This window comes from Tachyglossus aculeatus, chromosome 5, assembly GCF_015852505.1.
Source record: "Tachyglossus aculeatus isolate mTacAcu1 chromosome 5, mTacAcu1.pri, whole genome shotgun sequence".
Classification (NCBI taxonomy): Eukaryota; Metazoa; Chordata; class Mammalia; order Monotremata; family Tachyglossidae; genus Tachyglossus; species Tachyglossus aculeatus.
The window spans coordinates 12314794-12339630 of NC_052070.1; the positions used below are offsets into that span (position 1 = coordinate 12314794).

The 24837-nt window shown below is 46.2% G+C and overlaps 1 protein-coding gene across 1 annotated transcript in view; it reads left to right on the forward strand.

The window, feature by feature from the left end:
• Positions 1–2792: 2792 nt before the first annotated feature.
• The window catches only part of EMILIN2 (elastin microfibril interfacer 2), an 85458-nt gene continuing 63413 nt past the window's right edge, over positions 2793–24837 (forward strand). The window contains 2 exon segments of the mRNA XM_038747256.1: positions 2793–2908; positions 4049–4174. Of these exon segments, the coding sequence (XP_038603184.1) occupies positions 2793–2908; positions 4049–4174 (242 nt within the window).

A 24837-nucleotide genomic window follows, 5' to 3' on the forward strand; every position in this document is an offset into this window, starting at 1 on the left:
ACCTTTGCTACTTAGGTTAGGTGGACTGCTGCTTGTGCTCACCAGGGAAGTCTCTTCTCCCTGACTGTGTCTGTTTCTTGTTGCAGTGTACTCTCCCAAGTGCTTAGTACAGTGCTCTGCACACAGTCAGTGCTCGATAAATATGAGTGAATGAATGAATGAGTGACATTAGTGCAGAGGAAGGAGAGTAGGTAGTGTGGGGCAGGCTTCTTGTCCCTCCCCCCAGATTGGGGTGTTGACTGCAGTCCAAGAGAAAACTTGGGGTCACAGGGGTGGGAGGGGGAGATGGGACAGTGGGTGTGAGAAAACCCAAGGTGGCACCTCCTCCTTGGGTGCTTGTCCATCCATGCAACTGATTGATCATCCTATCCAAAGGGATGGGAGGCTGGGAAAGGTCTCCCTGCCTTTGGAAAAGGGCCCAGCCCCCAGAAAGCTGAGTGAGGGCATGGGGTCACTCCAGATTGCACAATGTGAGCCAGACGGGAGAGGAGGGGGACGGATGGATGGATGGATGGATGGGCCAGGGAACCAGGGAGCAGGGTGTCTTCTCTTTTTGGGAAGAGACCAAGGAAATGAGTAATCTGCAGTCATTCAGTCCTTCCCCTCCCTTCCCTGTCACGCACCCCTCCCACCCCGGCCAAGAGAGGGGAGAGCCCTGGGACCCTTGTGGGGGTGGGGTGGAAGGGGAAGAGGAAGGGAGGAAGGAAGGGGAGGAGGAGAGGGGAGTGGAGGAAGAAGGGCTATTGCAGGGGAGGGGAAACCTGGGGGGTCACTCAGGGGTCCGGGAGGGAAGGGATGAGATGGGATGGGATGGGATGGGGGGAGGCTGACACACACACACACACACACACCCACCCACCCACCCACCTGAGAGAAAAGTGTGAGAGCAAAATCCAGCCAGGGGGAGGAGGCCAGGCCAGGGAGAGAAGGACAGAAGAGAGGGCAGAGGTCCCGCCGTCGACCCCCAGCCCACATCCTCCCCCTGGCCTGGAATGCCCTCCCTCCTCACAACCGCCAAACTAGCTCTCTTCCTCCCTTCAAAGCCCTACTGAGAGCTCACCTCCTCCAGGAGGCCTTCCCGGACTCAGCCCCCCTTTATCTCTGCTCCTCTTCCCCTCCCCATCGCCCCAACTCCCTCCTTCGGCTCTACCCCCTTCTCTACCCCACAGCACTTGTGTATATTTGTACATATTTATTACTCTATTTATTTTATTAATGATATGTATGTATATAAATAATTATATATCTAATATATATATATAATTCTATTTATCTATTTTGATGTTATCAATGTTATTGTTTTGTTGTCTGTCTCCCCCTTCTAGACTGTGAGCCCGTTGAGCCCGTTGTTGGGTAGGGATTGTCTCTATCTGTTGCCGAATCGTACTTTCCAAGCACTTAGTACAGCGCTGTGCACACAGTAAGTGCTCAATAAATACGATTGAATGAATGAATGAATGAGGGGACAAGTGGAGGAGAAGAAATAAGCGGGAGAGAAGAGGAAATAAGTGCGGGAGAAGAGGAGAGGATCCGCTTAGTAGGAAGTCAGCCTCGCGGAGCAGAGAGAGAAAGAGGGAGAAGAGAGATGAGGAGGAGGAGGGGACACAAGTAGGGGAGAAGAGGAGACAGAAGTTGGGGAGAAGAGGGAAGAGGAGGAGGGGACACAAGTAGGGGGGAAGAGGAGACAGAAGTTAGGGAGAGGAGGCGAGGAACCGTTCAGTAGGTAGGCAGCCTTGCAGAGCAGAGAGAAGACAGAGGAAAGGAGGGAGGAGGAGGAGGGGGCACAAGTGGGGGAGAAGAGGAGAGGAACTGCTCAGTAGGAATTTAGCCTCGCAGAAAGACAAGAGAGGAAAGGAGAGGAGGGAGGAGGAAGAAGGACAGAAGTTGGGGCGAAGAGGAAAGGAACTGTTCAGTAGGAATTCAGCCTCGCAGAGCAGAGGAGAGAAGAGAGAGGAGGGGACGGAAGTTGGGGAGAAGAGAGGAACCGCTCCATAGGAATTCAGCCTCGCAGAGGAGGGAGGGAGGGAGGGAGAGAGAGAGAGAGAGAGAGAGAGAGAGAGAGAGAGAGAGAGAGAGAGAGAGAGAGAGAGAGAGAGAGAGAGAGAGAGGAGGGAGGAGGAGAGGAGGGGACAGAAGTGGGAGAGAAGACAGAAGTTAGGGAGAAGAGGAGAGGAACCGCTCAGTGGGAATGTAGGCCCGCAGAAAGACGAGAGAGGAAAGGAGAGAAGAGAGAGGAGGGGACAGAAGTTGGGGAGAAGAGGAGAGGAACCGTTCAGTAGGAATTCAGCATCTTAGAGCAGAGAGAGAGGAGGAGGAGGAGGAGGAGAAAGGAGAGGAGGGAGGAAGAGGAGGAGGGGACACAAGTGGGGGAGAAGAGGAGACAGAAGTTGGGGAGAAGAAGAGAGGAACCGCTCAGTAGGAATTTAGCCTCGCGGAAAGACAGGAGAGGAGAGGAGGGAGAAGGAGGAGGAGGAGGAGGAGGGGACAGAAGTTGGGGAGAAGAGGAGGGGAACCGTTCAGTAGGAATTCAGCCTCGCAGAAAGACAGGAGGCAGAGGAAAAGAGAGGAGGAGGAGGAAGAGGAGGAGGAGGGGACAGAAGTTGGGGAGAAGAGGAGAAGCAAGGATTTGCTCAGTAGGAAGCCAGCCTCGCAGAGACAGACAGGGGAGATAGACAGGAGAGACAAGACAGACAGACAGACAGAGAGGGGAGAGGAGCCCGGCCCGGTGCCGCTGCCCCCGGGTTTGGGGTGTGCTTGTGTTTGGGGGTGTTTAGGGGGCCCCCCCGGGGGGGATGGGTGCGGGTGTGGCGGTGGTTCCGTGCGGGGGGTGGGGACTGGCCCTGCTGGTCCTGGCGCTCTGGGCCCCGGACGCCCCCGGACACCCCCGCCCCGCAGCCCGCGGGAACAAGTAAGTCACCCCCCCCCCGGGCCCCCACCCACCTCGTCCCGCACCCCGGGGCTGGGGGGACGGGCAGGGGCTCCACGACCCCCCAGCAGAGTGGGGAGACCCCCAGGGGAGCAGGGAGTGGGGGAGGGTCTGCACGACCCCCCCAGTGGAGTGAGGGAGAGTCTGCACGATCCCCAGGGGAGTAGGGAGTGGGGGAGGGTCTTCAGGACCCCCAGGGGAGCAGGGAATGGGAGAGGGTCTTCAAGACCCCCAGGGGAGCAGGGAGTGGGGGAGGGTCTGCACGACCTCCCCAAGAGAGTGGGGGTCTGCACGATCCCCAGGGGAGCAGGGAGTGGGGGGGGGGGGTCTGTCCCCAGGAGAGTGGGGAGAGGGGAAGGGTCTGCATGATCATCATCATCATCATCAACAATCGTATTTATTGAGCGCTTACTGTGTGCAGAGCACTGTACTAAGCGCTTGGGAAGTACAAATTGGCAACATATAGAGACAGTCCCTACCCAACAGTGGGCTCACAGTCTAAAAGGGGGAGACAGAGAACAAAACCAAACGGGAATGGGAGAGGGAGCAGGGAATGGGAGAGGGAGCAGGGAATGGAAGAGGGTCTGCACGACTTCCCCAGCAGAGTGGGGAGAGGGGAAGGGTCTGCACGATCCCCAGGGGAGCAGGGAGTGGAGGGAGGGTCTGCACGACCCCCCCCCACCCCCCAACCCCAGGAGAGCACAGCATGAAGCAGGACCTGGGGGCTGGGAGAGTGGGCACCACGCCTTCAAGGCCTCAAATTTTGCTCCAATTTACTTGCCCCACGCAACTGATTTCCAGCTTAATGTGTACAGTGTGTGTGTTTTGTGTGTGTGTGTGTGTGTGTGTGTGTGTGTGTGTGTGTGTGTGTCCCTACAAGTCCCCTCCTCCCCTGGAGGGCTGGGAGACTGTCTACCCTTTGCACTCCCCCAGGTGCTCAGCACAGTGCCCGGCACAGAGTAAGCACGCAATCAATCCTATTAATCGATTAACGCCCGGTGTGCAAGACCGCCCCCGGCCTCATTCCCCCGTATCCATCCCTCCGGCCTCCCATCCACTCTTCCTTGGCTTCCCGATCCTCATTGTTCCTGCAGCCTTATCCTTCTCCCACTCTTCCCGCAGGAACTGGTGCGCCCACATCGTCAACAAGAATGTGAGCTGCTCTGTGCAGGAGGGAACTGAGAGTTATATTCAGGCTCAACCCTACAAATGTGTCTGGAACCACATTCCCTGCCCATCAACACTAGCGTAAGTAATGGGAGGAAGGGAGGGAGAGTCTTGTTGGGCCAGGGGACTATTTGCTTCGCTCGCCATCAGGAAATCATTGCCAGATCTTTGGAAAATCCCCAGCGGAAGAGAGTCTGGGCTTCGCCAGGTATCCGGGCTAAAGTCGTCTAAAAGTCGGCGTGTCCTCGGGCAGGCATCGCAGGACGCGGGTCATTTTGAAGTCTCTCATTAACCCTGGCTCCACCGCTTGTCTGCTGTGTGACCCTGGACAAGTCACATCTCTTCTCTGGGCCTCAGTTCCCTCATCTATAAAATGGGGATCAAGAATGTGAGCCCCATTGGGGACAGGGACTGTGTCCAACCCGATTTACTTGCATCCACCCCAGTGCTTAGTACAGGACTTGGCACAGAGTAAGCGCTTAATAATAATAATAATAATAATAATAATAATAATGATGGTATTTGTTAAGCGTTTACTATGCTTACTTTTAGACTGTGAGCCCACTGTTGGGTAGGGACCGTCTCTATATGTTGCCAACTTGTACTTCCCAAGCTCTTAGTACAGTGCTCTGCACACAGTAAGCGCTCAATAAATACGATTGATTGATTATGTGCCAAGCACTGTTCTAAGCACAGGGGTGATTGCAAGGTGATCAGGTTGTCCCACGTGGGGCTCACAGTCTTAATCCCCCTTATACAGATAAGGGAACTGAGGCACAGAGAATTTAAGTGACTTGCCCAAGGTCACAAACAAGTGGCGGAGCCGGGATTAGAATCCACATCCTCTGGCTCCCAAGTCCCGGCCGTTTCCACTTACACATGCCATGATTATTACTGGGCCACAGTAGATGATGTGAGCCCGTTGTTGGGTAGGGGTTGTCGCTGTCTGTTGCCGAATTGTGCTTTCCAAGCACTTAATACAGCACTCAGCACACAGTAAGTGCTCAATAAATACAATCAAATGAATGAGTGAATGAATGGAAGAAAGTTTTCCCTTTTTCATCGTTAACATAAGGCAGCTGAAGCTAATTGGAGCCATACTGTGTTTTCTGAGGCAAGAATGGCCACTCTATAGGCCACTCAAAACTGACCCCCTCAGTTTGTATAAACCAGCCGAGCAGTAGAATAGAATGATCACAAGGGTCGTGCTAATAATTTAGAACAGTAAAACAGTGCCAAAACATCTGTTTCCAAAGTACATCATCCTGAAGACATCCCTAATAAGTTTTATAATGTTGTTTAGACTGAACGTAAAGTATGGTCAGGGGAGTGAAACATGTAACTGGAGGGAGAGCTACGTTGTCTTTATGTTTGGTAAATACTTTAACTTTTTAAAGTGAAATGAAAAAAGAAGCTTCGGAGTTTCCTAGTCCATATTAAACAGGACTGGTTTTTTATTTGCATTCAGGGGTTCTAGACTACTTATTGAGCAAGATAGGTTTTGCACATGACTTTTCTTATTGGCTATAAGAGTATTCAGGAGACAGGTTGACCAAATGACATAGTTTGGGACTTCATTTGCTGTTTTGTAGGTGGTTTAAAGAAAAAACAAGCTGTCATTAAGATGATCATTATGTGAATTAAGACTCTCAAATCAAGAAATAGCTAGTCATGCTTTTTTTCTAAAAAGAGAAGACAGTTTAGAGAAGTCTGAGTCATGGGATTCGATTGGCTTCATTCATGCAGTCATATTTATTGAGTGCTTACTGTGTGCGAAGCACTGTACTAAGCTCTTGGGAAAGTACAATATAACAACATTGAATTCACATGTAGTAGAAAAATAGTTGTGGTAATAGTATTTATTAAGTACTCACTGTGTACAGAGCATTGTACTAAGCACTGGGAGAAAATAGAGTGGTGAGAATTAAATATGGTCCCTGTCCCTCACGGGGCTCGAAATCTAGAAAGCATCATCGGTGACTTCTTCCTTTTCCCCTTTGACTGCCGATGAATAATTCCTATTGGTAGGGAATATTGCTAGGCCTAGCGGATAGAGCACGGATTCTGGGAGTCAGAAGGACCTGGGTTCTAATCCTAGCTCCTCTGCTTGTCTGCTGTGTGACCTTGGGCAAGTTCCTTAACTTTTCTGTGACACAGTTTCCTCATCTGAAAAATGGGGATTAAGACTGTGAGCCCCATGTGGGGCATGAATTTTGTCCAGCCTGATTAGCTTGTATCCACCCTAGTGTTTAGTACAGTGCCTGGCATGCAGTAAGTGTTTAACAAATAGCATTTAAAAAAAAAACACAGCAAAAAGGAAAGTTGCCTCTGCCACAGTTAGTATAGATGTATGCTTTGTGCTGATCTTCGAAGCGGTATCATTTGGGAGAAATGACTCTGTGCGCCTAAAACTTTTAGTTCTTTTGCTGCTGGTGATCCAGGGAAGCAGTTTGGCCTCGCGGAAAGAGCATGGATCAGAGTCAGAGGAACTGGGCTCTAATTCCCATTTCATAGATGAAGAAACTGAGATAGAGAAATTTAAGTAACTTGTCCAAGGTCATTCAGCAAGCGTCAGAGTCGGGATTAGAACCGGAATTAGTTTTACTAAATCAACAAACTTCTTACCTATCCATAAATCCGGCAGAATTGGCAGCCAGTTGGTAATCTACTCTCTCCCAATCCCACCTTCAGGAAGTACACCTTAAGCATGTTGATACTTGTCTCAACCTCATAGCCCTTATGTTCATGTCCTTATATTCTACCATTTCCCCAATGTGTAATTTATTCTAATGTCTCTCTCCCTCCATAAGAAACCTGTGGGCGGGGATCATGCCTATTGCTCTGTTGTGCATTCCAGAGCACTTAGTACAGTGCTTTGCGTACATAAAACTCTCAAATAAGTACCCCTGATTTGTAAGCACTCACTATGGTAACGTGATTTAGATTGTGAGCCCACTGTTGGGTAGGGACTGTCTCTATATGTTGCCAACTTGTACTTCCCAAGCGCTTAGTACAGTGCTCTGCACACAGTAAGCGCTCAATAAATACGATTGATGATGATGATGATGATTTAAAAATGGAAAGAAAAAATGAAAGACAAAAAAGTAGCATCTTAGCCTGGAAATCAAAATAGTCTCAGGTAAAGTCTAAGGAAGAAGCCCTGGATAGACTTGATACAGGAAAAGAGGAATCTAAAATGTGCATAAAGTACAGTAACCATTTTGTAAAACTAAAATAAGTAAACAGCTGGGGGGGGGGGGCGGCTCGGGGGGAGACTCAGCTTTCAAAAATAATTCTTTGATACCATATGAAAATGATCAGCTTGTTGATATAGGATCCAGGAATGTTGTGTGCCATTTCTGTCTGGCCAAAAAATGGAAAGGAGAATCGTGAGGCCAATGTTGTTCCAATAGAAAGGTCAGAGGAAGAGAGGAGAGGGGCAAGGAGAGGGGGAATTGGTGTTAATCAGGCTGGAATAAGAGGAAATAGATCAGTCTGTTGGACAGCATGTGAGAGTGGGGGGAGAGAGGGAGAGAGAGAGAGAGAGAGAGAGAGAGAAAATCTACAAGAATGACAAGGAAAAACAGGCAAGGAGAGAGAATGAGAGAAAACGTGATTTTCACAGTCTGATTGAAGAACGTTAACATGAGAAGCAGCAAGGCCTAAGAGGAAGAGGAAATTAGGTCAGGGAATTAGAGGATCTCAGAGTCAAAGGACCTGGATACTCATTCCTGTTCTATCCCTTGCCTCCCGAGTGATTTTAGACAAGTTACTTGACTTCTCTGGGCCTCAGTTTCCTCATCTGCAAAATGGGGATTAAATTTCTGTTGTTCCTCCTACTTAGTCCAGGAGCCCCTTGTGGGACAGGGGACTGTGTCTGACCTGATTGTCTTGTATCTACCCCAGTAATAATAATAATAACGATGGCATTTGTTAAGCGCTTACTATGGGCGAAGCACTGTTCTAAGCGCTGGTGTGGGGCTCACAGTGTTAATCCCCATTTTACAGATGAGGTAACTGGGGCCCAGAGAAGTGAAGTGACTTGCCTAAAGTCACACAGCTGACAAGCGGCAGAGCCATTATTATTATTATTATTATTATTATTACTGCTTGTATTAATTTCACACATATCTCAAAATAATTACAGACCCTTTAGCCTGAGACATCTTTAGACTGGCATGCAGCATGGCCTAGTGGATAGAGCCCGGGCCCGGGAGTCAGATGAGACCTGGGTTCTAATCTTGGCTCCTCCAGTTGTCTGCTGTGTAACCTTAGGCACATCACTTAACTTCTCTGTGCCTCAGTTACCTCATCTGTAAAATAAGGATTAAGACGATGAGCCCCATAGGGGACAGGGACTGTGTCCAACCTGATTAGCTTGTATCTACCCTGGCGCTTAGAACAGTACTTGACACATACTAAATGCTGAACAAATACCGTCATTATTATTAGTCCTCACAGTATCTTAAAATGAGGTGTGAAGCTATTAATAGCCCCATTTTCCAGATGACAAAGTGGAGGGGCAAGTAGATATTTAAGTGTCTTTCTAAGGCAATTTGAGCAGTCAGGGTTGTCTAGAAATTCACAGGCCGGATTTACATGGGTGGCAGTGATATAGCTATGACAGACAGACACTACAGCTTGGCTTAGTGGAAAAGAGCAAGGGCTTGGGAGTCAGAAGTCGTGGGTTCTAATCCCAGCTCCACCACTTATCAGCTGTGTGACTTTGGCCAAGTCACTTAACTTCTCTGGTCCTCAGTTACCATCTGTAAAATGGGGCTTAAGACTGTGAGCCCCACATGGGACAACCTGATTATCTTGTTTCTATCCCAATGCTTAGAACAGTGCTTGGCACATAATAAGCACTTAAGAAATACCATCAATATTATCATTATTATTACTCCGTTTGCTTCCGAAAACTGGGGGAGAGTTTTGCAGTTTTTACAATGGGCCACATGATTCTTTCAAATACTTCTTGCCTGGAAGCATTTGGATTATTACCCTTTTTTCTCCGCTGTTACATTTTAAAAATCAACAGATTTGAAGTGACTCTGAAAGCATGATTTTTTTCTCTTTAGTACTCATATCTCCACATAGCTCGTTGAAAAAAGTTGAAGTAGAGCACACTGAAGTCAAAATTCTTGTAACAGCACTAGAAATAGAGCTAGCCACTTTGCCAGGAAAGGTCTAGACTGTAAATTCATCGTGGTCAGGGAAGGCCTCTATTGTTATAGTGTACTCTCCCAAGTGCTTAGTACAGTGCTCTACACACGGCAAGCGCTCAATAAATACGACTTACTGTATTCTTTGCTTTGTTATATGCAAACAGCACTTAAGGCTATGGACTCTGAATGCTCAGTAAAGACAAGATAGGCCCTTTTGCTTAATATTCTTCGAATTCCGTGGTATGACTAGCAGTAGCAAAATAGTTGACTTGAGTCCTTAAGGAAGAGGCAGAAAATGAGACTCTACTGACCTGCCTAAGGTTTTGTTTTTGGAGATGACCCAACCATTTCCCCACCCTGCCTCTCAGCCCCCTCAATAAATTAGTCAATCAGTGCTAATTTGTGTCGTGACCGGTTCGTATCAACTAGGAACTTCCTGGACCAGGGGAGCCTCGGTGACATGTAGTAAAGTCAAACCACATCTCTGATCATCAAGGTTACTGGGGAAAGTTTTTTACTTAATTTTACCGACGTGCGAGGGAGTGACACATATACACACACACTCATTCACTCCATTCCACCAGGGGTCCAATACCAGTCTGCTGGTCAAGGGAGCACATAGTAAGTGCTTAACAAATACCATCGTTATTATTAGAGAAGCAGCAGGGCTTAGTTGAAAGAGCATGGGTTTGGGAGTCAGAGGATGTGGGTTCTAATTTCAGCTCCTCCACTTGTCAGCTGTGTGACTTTGGGCAAGCTGCTTAACTTCTCTTTGCCTCAGTTACCTCATCTGTAAAAATGGGGATTAAAACTGCGAGCCCCACGTGGGACCACCTAAATACTTTGTAAACTCCAGTGCTTAGAACAGTGCTTGGCACATAGTAAGCGCTTAACAAATACCAACATTATTAATTAATAATAATGCTAATGATAGTATTAGTTAAGCACTTAGTGTCAGGCAGTGTACTAGCGCTGGGGTGGATAATAATAATAATAATAATAATAATGGCATTTAAGCAAGTTGGGTTGGACACAGTCCCTGTCCCACATGGGGCTCACAGTCTGAAAGCCCCTTTTGCAGATGAGGTAACTGAGACCCAGAAAGGTGAAATGACCTGCCCAGGGTCACACAGCAGACTAGTGACAGAGCCGGGTTTAGAACACCTGGCCTTCTGGCTTCCACGTCTGTGTTCTACCCACTATGCCAGTACAGTGCTGTGCATACAGGAAACGATCAGTAGTGTTGAATCTATTGATGATTGAGTCAGGGCCTATTGCACCCTAAGGAGTTGGTCTAAGGAAATTGTGGAAAAGAGGGAGCAGACATCTAAAACTTCGTGTGGGTAACTTCCCTGTTTCCCGTCGACTCAGTGATTCGTATGGTCTGCCAGTTTAAAAAATGCAGTCCTTGATCAGGAATGCAGTGACAAACCTAGACTGTGATATAACCAGGTTTTGGTCTTCAAACATGTGATTGTATTGTGAATGGGGGTATTCACTCATTCATTCAATTGTATTTATTGAGCACTTACTGTGTGCAGAGCAGTGTACTAAGCGCTTGGGAAGTACAAGTCAGCAACATATAGAGATGGTCCCTACCCAACAACGGGCTGACAGTCCAGACCAGGGAGACAGACAACAAAACAAAACATGTAGACAGGTGTCAAAGTCGTCAGAACAAATAGAATTAAAGCTATATGCACATCATTAACGAAATAAATAGAATAGTAAATATGTATAAGTAAAATAAATAGAGTAATAAATCTGTACAAACATATATACAAGTGCTGTGGGGAGGGGACGGAGGTAGGGCTGGGGGGATGGGGAGGAGGAGAGGAAAAAGGGGGCTCAGTCTGGGAAGGCCTCTTGGAGGAGGTGAGCTCTCAGTAGGGCTTTGAAGGGAGGAAGAGAGCTAGCTTGGCGGATGTGTGGAGGGAGGGCATTCCGGGCCAGGGGAAGGATGTGGGCTGGCGGTCGATGGCGCGACAGGTGAGAACGAGGTACGGGGAGGAGGTTAGCGGCAGAGGAGCGGAGGGTGCGGGCTGGGCTATAGAAGGAGAGAAGGGAGGTGAGGTAGGAGGGGGTGATGTGAGGGACAGCCTTGAAGCCGAGAGTGAGGAGTTTTTGCTTGATCTGTAGGTTGTCAGACAGCCGCTGGAGATTTTTGAGGAGGGGAGTAACATGCCAGAGCATTTCTGCACAAAGATAATCCGGGCAGCAGAGTGAAGTATAGACTGAAGTGGGGAGAGACAGGAGGATGGGAGATCAGAGAGGAGGCTGATGCAGTAATCCAGTCGGGGTAGGATGAGAGACTGAACCAGCGAGGTAGCGGTTTGGATGGAGAGGAAAGGGCGGATATTGGTGATGTTATGGAGGTGAGACTGGCAGGTTTTGGTGACAGATTGGATGTGTGGGGCTAATGAGAGAGCAGAGTTGAGGGTGACACCAAGGTTGCAGGCTCGTGAGATGGGAAGGATGGTAGTGCCATCTACAGTGATGGGAAAATCAAGGAGAGGGCAGGGTTTGAGAGGGAAGATAAGGAGTTCAGTCTTGGACATACTGAGTTTTAAATGGTGGGCAGACATCCAGATGGAGATGTCCTGAAGGCAGGAGGAGACACAAGCCTGCAGGGAAGGAGAGAGAGCAGGGGCAGAGATGTAGATTTGGGTGTCATCAGCCTAGAGATGATGATAGTTGAAGCTGTGGGAGTGAATGAGTTCACCAAGGGAGTGAGTGTAGATAGAGAACAGAAGGGGACCAAGAACTGACCCTTGAGGAACCCCTACAGTAAGGGGATAGGAAGGGGAGGAGGAACCCTCAAAGAAGACTGAGAATGAAGTCTCATTCTCAGGGGGTAGTATAAGATATGTTTCCCCAGAGTCGTACATCTTGTAAATTAGAATCCACTCCAAATAGGTAATAGAGATAATGACATTGGTAATCACTGAACACTTAATAGGTGCCAAGAACTGTGCTAAACCCTGGGGTAGATAGACGATAAAAGATTGGACACAGTTCATGTTTTACAAGGGGCTCACGATCTAAGATGGAAGTGCGGGATATTCTGGGAGGGGATTGTGAGCTCGTGGTGGGCAGGAATGTATCTGTTGTTATATCGTACTCTCCCAAGCGCTTAGTACAGTGATTTGTACACAGTAAGTGCTCCATAAATATGATTGAATGAATAAATGAATGACTGGCTTTTGGGCAACACAGTAAAACGCTCCACCTCTGGAAGTGGAGTTGAGCGAGGATGGCTTTGATTTTGAAGTTTGCCGAGAATGCTGGGAATGGGGCTGGAACCATGGAATGTGTCTACCGACTACTGACTCTGTTACATTGGCCTCTCCCAAGTGCCACTTGGAGAGACAGGGAGATGGAAGATGGGACAGGGAGAAGCGGGGAGAGACAGGAGGATGGGAGATCAGAGAGGAGGCTGATGCAGTAATCCAGTCAGGATAGGATGAGAGATTGAACCAGCAAGGTAGCAGTTTGGATGGAGAGGAAAGGGCGGATCTTGGCGATGTTATGGAGGTGAGACCGGCAGGTTTTGGTGACAGATTGGATGTGAGGGGTGAACGAGAGAGTGGAGTCGAGGATGACACCAAAGTTGCGGGCTTGTGAGATGGGAAGGATGGTAGTGCCATCTACAGTGACGGGAAAGTCAGGGAGAGGGCAGGGTTTGGGAGGGAAGATAAGGGGTTCAGTCTTGGACATATTGAGTTTTAGATGGCAGGCAGAGTTCAGTCTTGTACATATTGAGTTTTAGATGGTAGGTAGACATCCAGATGGAGATGTCCTGAAGGCAGAAGGAGACCCGAGCCTGAAGGGAGGGAGAGAGAGCAGGGGCAGAGATGGAGATTTGGGTGTCATCAGTGTAGAGATGATAGTTCAAGCTGTGGGAGCAAATGAGTTCACCAAGGGAGTGAGTGTAGATAGAGAACAGAAGGGGACTGAGAACTGACCCTTGAGGAACCTGTACAGTAAGGGGATGGGAGGGGGAGGAGGAGCTCACAAAGGAGACTGAGAATGAACGGCTGGAGAGATAAGAGGAGAACCAGGAGAGGACGGAGTCTGTGAAGCCAAGTTTGGATAGTGTGTTGAGGAGAAGGGGGTGGTCCACAGTGTCAAAGGCAGCTGAGAGGTCGAGGAGGATTAGGACAGAGTATGAGCCATTGGATTTGGCAAGAAAGAGGTCATTGGTGACCTTTGAGAGGGCACTTTCGGTGGAGTGTAGGGGACGGAAGCCTGATTGGAGGGGGTCAAGGAGAGAGTTGGCATTGAGAAATTCGAGGCAGCGGGTGTAGATGACTCGTTCAAGTCATCAGAGTCAAGAAGTCATCAGATCAGATCAGACCAAGTCATCAGATCAGTCTGGTCATCAGACTGACCTCTAGGTTGGCCGTTGGTCTCAAACCTTCAGGAGCTGCCAAAACTGATCGGGTAAACCTCTACTTCCGTAGTCTGTATTCCCATCTTTCTATTAGTGTTATTAATTAAATCTTGTGTGTAATCTTCCCAGCTTTGGAGGTGGTTTATATCATGGCTGTTGGGGCCTCTCTATCCCTCTGCATTGGTTACCGGTGGGAGTCAATAATTCTGTAGCTGCCTTGTGTGATGATTAATTTAGGGCAGTTTTGAGCATAATCTACCTTAGCTTCAGTTAGATGTTGTACAGCAATGTGGCCCCGAATCCAATCCAAAGTGGTGGAAAGAGCTATGTTCAGTAGCCTGGCCTAGTGGATAGGACATGGGCCTGTGAGTCAGAAGGTCATGGGTTCAAATATCAGCTCTGCCACTTGTCTGCTGTGTGACCTTGGGCAAGTCATTTCACTTCCCTGGGCCTCAGTTCCCTCGTCTGTAAAATGGGGATGGAGACTGTGAACCCCACATGGGACAGAGACTGTGTCCAACTTTATTTGCTTGTATCCACCCCAGGACTAGGTACAGTGTCTGACAATAATAAGTGCTTAACAAGTACCATTATTATTATTATTATTATTAATATTGAGATGTCATTAAGCTATTGTTTATTTAACCTGAAAGTAATTCAAAGCATAGCATGCTTATTTTAAATACCTGAGGTGTTAAATGATTATAAGGTTTTTGTAAGGGTCAGCAGAAGAAGCTTGTTTCATTGTCTTTGAGAGGGTGTTATCAACTTCATCAATAGACGAAACAGTGTGGCCTGCTCCCTAATCCTCCCTGTGGCCTAATCCCGGCTCTGCCTCTTGACTGCTGTGTGTCCTCAGACTACTCACTTGATTTCTCTGTACCTCAGTTTCCTCATCTGTAAAATGGGGATTAAATCCTACTCAAAAAATTTAAATTGTGAGCTCCATGTGGAACAGGGACTGTGTCTAAACTGATTATCTTGTACCTACTCCAGCGTGACTCGGTGGAAAGAGCCCAGGCTTGGGAGTCAGAGGTCATGGGTTCTAATCCTGGCTCTGCCACATGTCTGCTGTGTGACCTTGGGCATGTCACTTCACTTCTCTGAGCCTCAGTTACCTCATCTGTAAAATGGGGATTAAGACTGTGAGCCCCATGTGGGACAACCTGATCACCTTGTATCCCTCCCAGCACTTAGAACAGTGCTTTGCACATAGTAAGCGCTTAACAAATGCCATTATTATTATTATTATTATTATATGGCTTGGCACAGAGTAAATGCTTCTATTTATTATTACTATTTTTATCATTGTGTAGGAATTTGCCCAATCTAGGTTAATTTGCAGCCTTGCAGCTGGCAAGCTCATTCTGAATATCTCTGCCCACCTTTAGAACTCTCTCCATTAAGGTCTTCTTCAACCATATTTATAAATAAATCCATTCTTCGACAGTCTGTATCCAATTTTAATCTCAAATTTTTGTCACGTATTGGAAAAGCCATAGCTTCTTCATCTGTTCTCTCAGCATGGCTCAATGGAAAGAGCCCGGGCTTGGGAGCCAGAGATCATGGGTCCTAATCCTGACTCTGCCACTTGTCAGCTGTGTGACTTTGGGCAAGTCACTTCACTTCTCGGAGCCTCAGTTCCCTCATCTGTAAAATGGGGAGGAAGACTGTGAGCCCCACGTGGGACAGTCTGATCACCTTGTATCCCCCCATTGCTTAGAACAGTGCTTGGCACATAGTAAGCGCTTAACAAATGCTATTATTATTATTATTATTATTGTTTTGTCATGATGCAGTAGGCTGTTCAAGTTTGATGAGGGGTTACTTGGACAGCAGTTCTTTTGAATGATATCCAATTAACTCATCAACACCTAGTCAAGAGAAGCAGCACAGATTAGTGGATAGAACAGGGGCCTGGGAACCAGAAGGACCTGGGTTCTAATCCCGCTCCGCCACTTGTCTGCTGTGTGACCTTGAGAAAGTCACCTCACTGGTCTGTGCCTCAGTTACCCCATCTGTAAAATAGGGTTTAAGACTGTGAGCTCCATGTGGGACAGGGACTATGTCCAATCTAATTACCTTGTATCTACCCAGAGCTTAGTACAGTGCCTGCCACATAATAAGCACTTAACAAATACCATATATTTTTTTTAAAGTAAACATATTAAAGCAACAACTAAAGATTGCTCCGCCAGAGCATTTGCTATGTGCAGAGCACAGTACTAAGCGCTTGGGAGAGTGCAATACAATAGAATTAGTGGACAAGTTCACTTCTTAAAAAGAAGTAAGCACTATATTGACATGATTCTGACAGTTGGCTGGATTTCCTCCATGTTTGCGCTGCCTAGGAACGATAACAGTGTGTGTTTCTAGAGGAAGCGGAGTCCAGATTGCATTTTTGTCTACCAAAGATGTCATTATCAGTAGGCAGAGTATTTATTGTTGAAAGTGCTTATTGCCTGGTACTTTCCAGGATACTGAAAAGATGATCCGTATGTGGTGATTCACCTTGCTCTCTCCAACTAGACTTAAATACAACATTTCAGATAAAATCTGTGCGGATAATTTAATGTCAAGGGCCTGTCAGTGAACACAATAGTGTATTATTTTAAGCTTCCTTTTTATCAAGTGGAGACTCAGGTGCCACTTACTTGCTGTGCCTGACCTTAGTCAAGTCACTTAACTTTATTGTGCCTCAATTTCTTCATCTTATAAATTAGAGGTTGATAATAATAATAATAATTAATAATAATAATGATGGCATTTATTAAGCGCTTACTATGTGCAAAGCACTGTTCTAAGCACTGGGAAGGTTACAAGGTGATCAGGTTGTCCCACGGAGGGCTCACAGTCTCAATCCCCAATTTACAGATGAGGTAACAGGCACAGAGAAATGAAGTGACTTGCCCAAAGTCACACAGCTGACAAGTGGCGGAGTAGGGATTAGAACCCATGACCTCTGACTCCAAAGCCCGGGCTCTTTCCCCTGAGCCACGCTGCTTCTCTAGCTACTTGTTCTCCCTCCTACTTAGACTGTGAGCCCCGTGTGGTAATGGGGACTCTGTCAGATTGGATTCTATCCCAGTCCTTAGTACAGTGTTCTGCACACAGTAAGCACTCAATAAATACGATTGAATGAAGTACTATTAAAAAAGATGAAGTAGAAAAAACTTGACAAGTTATATTGCATTCTCCCAAGTGCTTATTGTGCAGATTTGAGGCAGGAGGGCGTTCCAGGCCAGGGGTGGGGTGTGGACTAGGAGTCGGTGACGAGATAGATGAGATGGAGGCACAGTGAGAAGGTTAGCACTAGAGGAGCAAAGTGTGCGGGCTGGGTTGTAGAAGGAGAGTAGCGAGGTGAGGTAGGAGGGCTTTAAGGATGATGGTGAGGAGCTTTTGTTTGATGCAGCGGTGGATGGGCAACCATTGGAGTTTTTTGAGGAGCAGGGTGACATGTCCAGAACGTTTTTATAGAAAAATAATCCAGGAAGCAGAGTGAAGTATGGACCAGAGTGGAAAGAGATGGGAAGCTGAGAGGTCAGCAAGGAAGCTGATGCAGTAATCCAGGTGGGATAGGATGAGTGATTATATTAACATGTTAGTTTGGATGGAGAGGGAAGGGCAGATTTTTAGCAATGCTGTGAAGGTGGGACCGACAGGATTTAGTGATGGATTGAATATGTGGGTTGAATGAGAGACAGGAATCAAGGATATTGCCAAGGTTATGGGCTTGTGAGGCGGGAAGGATGGTGGTTCTGAATACAGTGATGGGAAAGTCACGGGGAGGACAGGGTTTGTTGGGAAGAGAAGGAGTTCTGTTTTGGACATGTTAAATTGGATGACGGGAGGACATCCAAGTAGAGGTGTCTTGAAGGCGGCAGGAGATGTGAGACTGGAGAGAGGGAGACAGATCAGGGCTGGAGATGTAGATTTGGGTATCATCCAAATAGAGGTGGTAGTTGAAGCCAAATAATAATAATAATGGCATTTGATAAGTGCTTACTATGTGCCAAGCACTGTACTCAGCACTGGAGTAGATATAAAGTAATGAGATTGTCTCACGTGGGGTTCACAGTCTTAATCCTCATTTTACAGATGAGGTAACTGAGGCACAGAGAAGTGCAGTGACCTGCCCAAAGTCTCGCAGCTGACAGGTGTCGGAGCCAGGATTAGAACTCATGACTTCTGACTCCCAAGCCTGAGCTCTTTGCACTGAGCCATGGTGCTTCTCTATGAAGCCATGAGAGCGAATGAGTTCTTCAAGTACAATAGAAGGAGATCCAGAACTGAGGCTTGAGGGACCCCCACAGTTAGAGAGTGGGAGGGAAAGGAGGAGCCTGTGAAGGAGACAGAGAATGAAAGGCCAGAGAGATAAATGGAGAAACAGGTGAAGATAGAGTCGGTAAAGCCATGGTTGGATAATGTTTCTGGGAGAAGGGGGTGGTCCACAGTGTCGAAGGCAGCTGAGAGGTTGAGGAGGATTAGGATGGAGCCGACCCCTACCCCCGTCCTGCCTCTGGCCTGGAATGCCCTCCTTCCTCAAATCTGACAGACAGTGACTCTCCTCCCCTTCGGAGCCTTATTGAAGGCCCATCTCTTCCAAGGCGCTTTCCCAGACTAAGCCCCACTTATCCTCATCTCCCACTCCCCTCTGCATTGCCCTGACTTGCTTCCTTTGCCCTTCCTCCTCCTCCCAGCCCCACAGCACTTATATACATATCTGTAATTTTATTTATTTGTACTGATGACTGTCTCCCCCCACTAGACTGTAAGCTCATTGTGGGCAGGGAATGACTATTGTTGTATTGTCCTCTCCCAAGTGCTTAGAACAGTGCTCTGCACACAGTAAGCACTCAATAAATACAAGTGTTTGAGTGAATGAATGAATAAATACGATTGATCGATTGAACAGAAATATCATTCATGGGCCGGCTATTCGTTCGAGTCAATGATCTCTGTTTTCATTCCTTTATAGCTGGTCCTGCTACTATCAGTTAAAGTAGGTATCTGATCTGTGATATCTGCAGCTATTTGTAAGGTAACTTCTTTTATCTAATCAGTATTCATATCTTCCACTACTTTTTCTCCACTGGAAAAAAAAACCATCACTGGTCCTTCTCTAACACTAGTAATAATAATAATAATTATTACGGTATTTGTTAATTGCTTACTATGGGCCAGACACTGTACTAAGCACTGGAGTGGACACCAGCAAATCGGGTTAGACACAGTCCCTGTCCCACGAGTAGCTCACAGTCTCAATTCCCACTTTACAGATGAGGTCACTGAGGCATAGAGGAATGAAGTGACTTGGCCATGGTCAGAATTAGAAACCAGCTCCTTCTGACTCCGAGGCCCAGGCTGTATCCACTGTGCCATGCTGCTACTCTTAGTGATTCTCTTAGAAGTTACTTAAGGGCAATTTATTTATTAAGTACACATATATACTTAATGTATATATGTATATACTGTATATATGTTTGTACATATTTATTACTCTATTTATTTATTTTGTACCTATCTATTCTATTTATTTTATTTTGTTAGTATGTTTGGTTTTGTTCTCTGTCTCCCCCTTTTAGACTGTGAGCCCACTGCTGGGTAGGGACTGTCTCTATATGTTGCCAACTTGTACTTCCCAAGCGCTTAGTACAGTGCTCTGCACACAGTAAGTGCTCAATAAATACGATTGATTGATTAATGGCTCTGCCTCATGTAGGCCTTGTCATTCCACCCCAAATCCATCCTGACCTTACTTTCAATGGACTAAACCGACCAAAAAGTAATCTCATTTTTTGGAGAAGAAGGTTTCAGCCACCAGGTCCCTCATTTTAGAAATGTTCTTATAGTGTCTCTGCATGAAGCCCAGTTTATTCAGAATTAAAGAGCTTTCTTACTGCATTTGACAAGTCAAAGGTGGTCAAGTAAAACATACCCAATGCATCAATTTTATGAACCGGTTCCCATGAATTTAGCCCTGCAGGTGGATATAATACTGTAAATTTTAAGTAATTCCTGCGCCATCGGGATCTTTAGGGAGCAGAACGCATACCAAGCCTTTCTTCCCACCAAAATTACAGGCTGCTGTAATCTGATACTGCTTCCTCTAATACTCGGTGGATTTTAGTGGTCTCTTACCTTGAGCTGCACTGAAAACAGCTTTGTTATGGGAAAATAAATGTTCACCTAGCAACAAGGAGCCAGATAAGAAGCAGCATGGCTCTGTGGAAAGAGCAAGGATTTGGGAGTCAGAGGTCATGGGTTCTAATCCCGGCTCCGCCACTTGTCAGCTGTGTGACTTTGGGCAAGTCACTTCACTTCTCTGAGTCTCAGTTACCTCATCTGTAAAATGGGGATTAAGGCTGTGAGCTCCACGTGGGACAACCTGATCACCTTGTATCTCCCCCAGTGCTTAGAACAGTGCTTTGCACATAGTAAGCCCTTAACAAATGCCATCATTATAAGGGCTTTGAAGGGGAACTTTATTTGGTCAAATATCTTGAAAAACAATTTATTTATAAAGCTTACTTTAATTCAGTAGGTGGGGCAAGGATCTCGGATTCCACACCTCTTTTTGGTGGGCTCAAGGAAGGGGATTCAGTCATATTTATTGTCGTATTTATTGAGCGCTTGCTGTGTGCAGAGAACTGTACTAAGCGCTTCGGAGTTTATAGTACAGCAATGAACAGAAACGTTCCCTACCCAAAACAAACTTACAGTCTAGAGGGGGGGAGACAGACATTAATATAAATGTGGGTTCTCTATGAGATAAAGGATTAGGGAGGGCAGCACTTTTTAATTTTCCATAGAAACTGGGTTTTAAGAGTGGGTTTTTTTTTTAGTGTGAGGGAAATCTCTCTGAATTGATAAGATTTAGCCAGCCCTCATCTTATTTATATGCTGCCATAATAAATAAAATGCCAATCTTTTATGAAGCAAAAAATATTTTATTCTGTGGCTTTTGGGACTCACTTTCTAAACTGTTGACTGTTGAAGTTCCTGTCAGCCCCTATAAAAATAAATACTTTATTGTATCTTGGTTTAAAGAACCCAAGAAACAACGGAGCCTTTCTTCTCCATTCTCTGGAATACACATAGTTTCCTTTCATACATCGTACATGCATTGTTGCAACAATTCCAGATCATCACATTATCTTCCTCCTCCGCTTGCATCAGTTACCACTAATTGCAACGGCTATTTTTGACTGTTTTTGAAGAGGGTGTATTGTTGTGTGTTATGGATTTCCAAGTTTTCTGCTTCTGCTCATCAGAAGTATTTCTGGTATATTCATTTTAAGACCTAACTCCGTGTGTGGTTTAGTGACACGAGGCAGAATTTCCCTTCCCTCCGTGATCCCGCCAATTCCAGCGGTCTGTTTTAATTTTTCACTCTTCTCCTACCAGGGTGTAAGTATTGCTGAAATTCCTATTGTTAGGAATTTGGAATACTATAGATTAGCCCAAATTCTAGACAATGGAAAAAGTCAAAGGGAGATTAGAAACTAGAATCAGGCCCTGGGGCCTCTTTGGAGGAGATAAGACAGATGAAAGACAGTTGGGACAGGTGTTGTTTGAAATTGCTGAGTGTCAGAACAACTTTAGCCCTGTTGTTCTGAGGGAAGTCGACCTTCACTCAGGAAGAAAGTATTTACTGGAGAGCTGTTTGGACCAGAGCAATGAGCCTAATAAATCATCCAGTGGCTCTAGGTATGCAACTGTGCCAGGAGACAAGCTCAAAGAATGCCTGTGACCCCCACCCAGGCTTTCTCTCTTCCTCTAAGCTCCAGGTCAAAATCCTCTTTCGCTGCGCCCTAAATATTTTCATATTGTTGGTGTGAAAGAGGAAATATATAAGACCTAAACCAGAAAATATCAAATTAGGGTGACTTGGTGAGTAGCTCTGGAAACCACTTGGTACTGGCCTGGCTAAATTACCAGATAGTCAATCAGTTATGTTTATTGAGAGCTTACTAGGTGCTTTTTTTAAATGGTATTTGTTAAATGCTTACTATGCATCAGGCACTGTGCCATGTGCTGGGTAGATTCAAGGGATCAACAGCTGGGCTACTGTATTTGCACACTGAGAGCTCATACCTGCAGGGTTTCAGGATATGCCAAGTTTTCTCCGTTACTGCTTGCCACATGTTGGCTGTTAAGACCTCTTCATCATGTCAGAGCAAGGAACAGAAGCAGTGTGGTCTAGCAGAAAGAGCACAAGCCTAGGAGCCAGAAGTCTGGGTTTTAATCCAGGCTCTGCCACTCACCTGTTGTGTGATCTTGGGCACGTCACTTCACTTCTCTGTGCCTCAGTTTCCTCATCTGTAAAATGGGGGATTCGACACTTCTTCTTCTTCCTCTCCCCTTCGTCCCCCTCTCCATCCCCCCATCTTACCTCTTTCCCTTCCCCACAGCACCTGTATATATGTATATATGTTTGTACATATTTATTTCTCTATTTATTTATTTATTTATTTTACTTGTACATATCTATTCTATTTATTTTATTTTGTTAGTATGTTTGGTTTTGTTCTCTGTCTCCCCCTTTTAGACTGTGAGCCCACTGTTGGGTAGGGACTGTCTCTATATGTTGCCAACTTGTACTTCCCAAGTGCTTAGTACAGTGCTCTGCACACAGTAAGCGCTCAATAAATATGATTGATGATGATGTAGACTGCACCCCATGTGGGACAGGGACTGTGACCAACCTGAATATACTTTATCTACCTTATTTCTTAATACAGTGCTTGGCACATAGTAAGCCCTTCACAGGTACCACAAGAATTATTATCGTTGTCAGTTGTCTGTCAAAAATTCTTCGTACCGAATTTGGAGTATCTCAATGATGAAAATAGCCAAGCAGATCACAAATTAGAAAACTATCTGTAGCCCATCTACGGGTATAATACAAGTAAGCAGGGGTTTCCTTCTCAGATACCCTCAAGAAAGATTTACTCTCTCAGTGCTGTGCTTTAGGGCGAGATTCTTAACCACAGAAGTTGACATATTTTCCAGTTCCCATTCATTCATTCAATCGTATTTATTGAGCGCTTACTGTGTGCAGAGCACTGTACTAAGTGCTTGGGGAGTACAAGTCGGCAACATAGAGAGATGGTCCCTACCCAACAACAGGCTCACAGTCTAGAAGGGGGAGACAGACAACCAAACAAAACATGTAGACAGGTGTCAAAATTGTCAGAACAAATAGAATTAAAGCTATATTCATTCGATCATATTTATTGAGTGCTTACTGTGTGCAGAGCACTGTACTGAGCGCTTCGAAAATACAATACAGCAGTAAAGAGAGACAATCCCTGCCCACAACAGGCTCACAGTATAGACCCACAGTCACTTCAACTCCACTAGTTAATAATAATAATGATGGCATTTATTTAGTGCTTACTATGTGCAAAGCACTGTTCTAAGCGCTGGGGAGGTCACAAAGTGATCAGGTTGTCCCACGGGGGCTCACAGTCTTCATCCCCATGTTACAGATGAGGTGATGCCCAACATAAACTAAATAAATAAATAGGCAGATAGACGATAACTAAATAAATAGATCAGATAGGTAGGTAGATGATAGATGGATAGATAGATAGATAGATAGATAGATATCCCACCTGGCCTAAGGGGAAGGAATTTGGACAAGGGCTTGACAAGACAACCCTCCGGAACCTAAGTGATAGATGGGATGGAAAGAGAGAGAGGAGGCCGCAGGCCTCCAGGGCTAGGAGGCCCAGGAGATGCTCCAGTTTGCGAACTAAGGAAGCCAAATGGCTCCTGCTTCCTGGAGTGGGGTAAGAGGGGCCTCCAGCTCAGGAAGAGGTGGGAGGGACAGGAGAGAGGCCTGGACGATTCTCAAGTCTTTTTGCCGGCCCTGTGTTGGCTCTGGAGTACTGGGAATCGGTTTGGAGCCGAGTCCAGGAAACACCCAGGAGATCCTTTGGAATGGGAGAGCATGGAAAAGCCTAGAGCAGGTGAGTGGGGAGCCCAGTTGCACCCACCTGGGGTTAAACGGGCATCATGTCTCAGGTTGCCCTCAAGCATCCTCCCTCCCTCCTGTGGCCATAAACTAAGGAATGTGTCTCAACTCTGCCGCCTTGTACTCTCTGTCACTTAGTACAGTGTTGTGCACCCAGTAAGCGCTCAATAAATACCATTGTTTGAGTGTTCACAGGTCTGGGCAAGAAGGCTGCTTTCCTAGAGCTGTGAGGACTCCCCACCGTCAAGATCTTCTATTTTTTGTGGCTTGACGGTTTTGATGCTTCTTGTTACTTGCAATCCATTGCAATGTGGGCAGGGAATGTCACTGCTTATTGCTGAATTGTACTTTCCCAAGCGCTTAGTACAGTGCTGTGCACACAGTAAGCGCTCAATACATACGATCGAATGAATCGAATTTATTTCCACAGACTGGCAATGACCAAATCGATCCAGGACCGTATGGGCCCCCATGAAACATTTTACCCTAGAAAGCTAATGAATCAATAACCTTTCCATCAGATTGTAAGCTCCCTGAGGACAGGGAACATGTCTTGCTACAGTTGTATGCTTCCAAGCGCTTAGTTTAGTGCCTGGCAATTGGTAGACGCTCATTAAATGACTGATTTATCATCCATACTGGTCCAAGCCAATAGGGTAGGGATGTCGATATTTGTTCAGATACAGGAATAAACCCTGGCTTCTGAAGTCGTCCACACATTGGGCCCATCACACAAATGCTGAGTGTAGAAACCCATAGTTTGCTCACCAAGATAGACACTACAGAGGGGATCCCCTCATGGCCCAGGGCAGAACAGACTAGCGCAGATAAGAAATTTATACAGCTTCCATCTCTCCTTAGGACCTGGGATTCAATCAAATTAGGCTTTGTTGTTCGTTAAAAAATGTTCAGCAGGAATGTCTATTTGGTGAGCACCTCCTTACTTTCCTTTAGGGCAGCTCCAGGAGAAAATGTGGACTTGTGGGGTTTGGAGGAGGCTTAAGAACTTTTTCTAGATTGGTATGTCAGCTCAAGATCCTTCTATTTAATCATCCTGATATTTTCCTTGGTCTTGTTAGCTGTTTCTTAGTTCCCAATTTACTGCCCTTAGAGATAGGGTGTGTGGTTAAGAGACTGAGGAAATGGAATGGTTTGTTACAACAACTTCCTCTAGGGAATGAGAGAAAGTATGAAAATCAAGCAA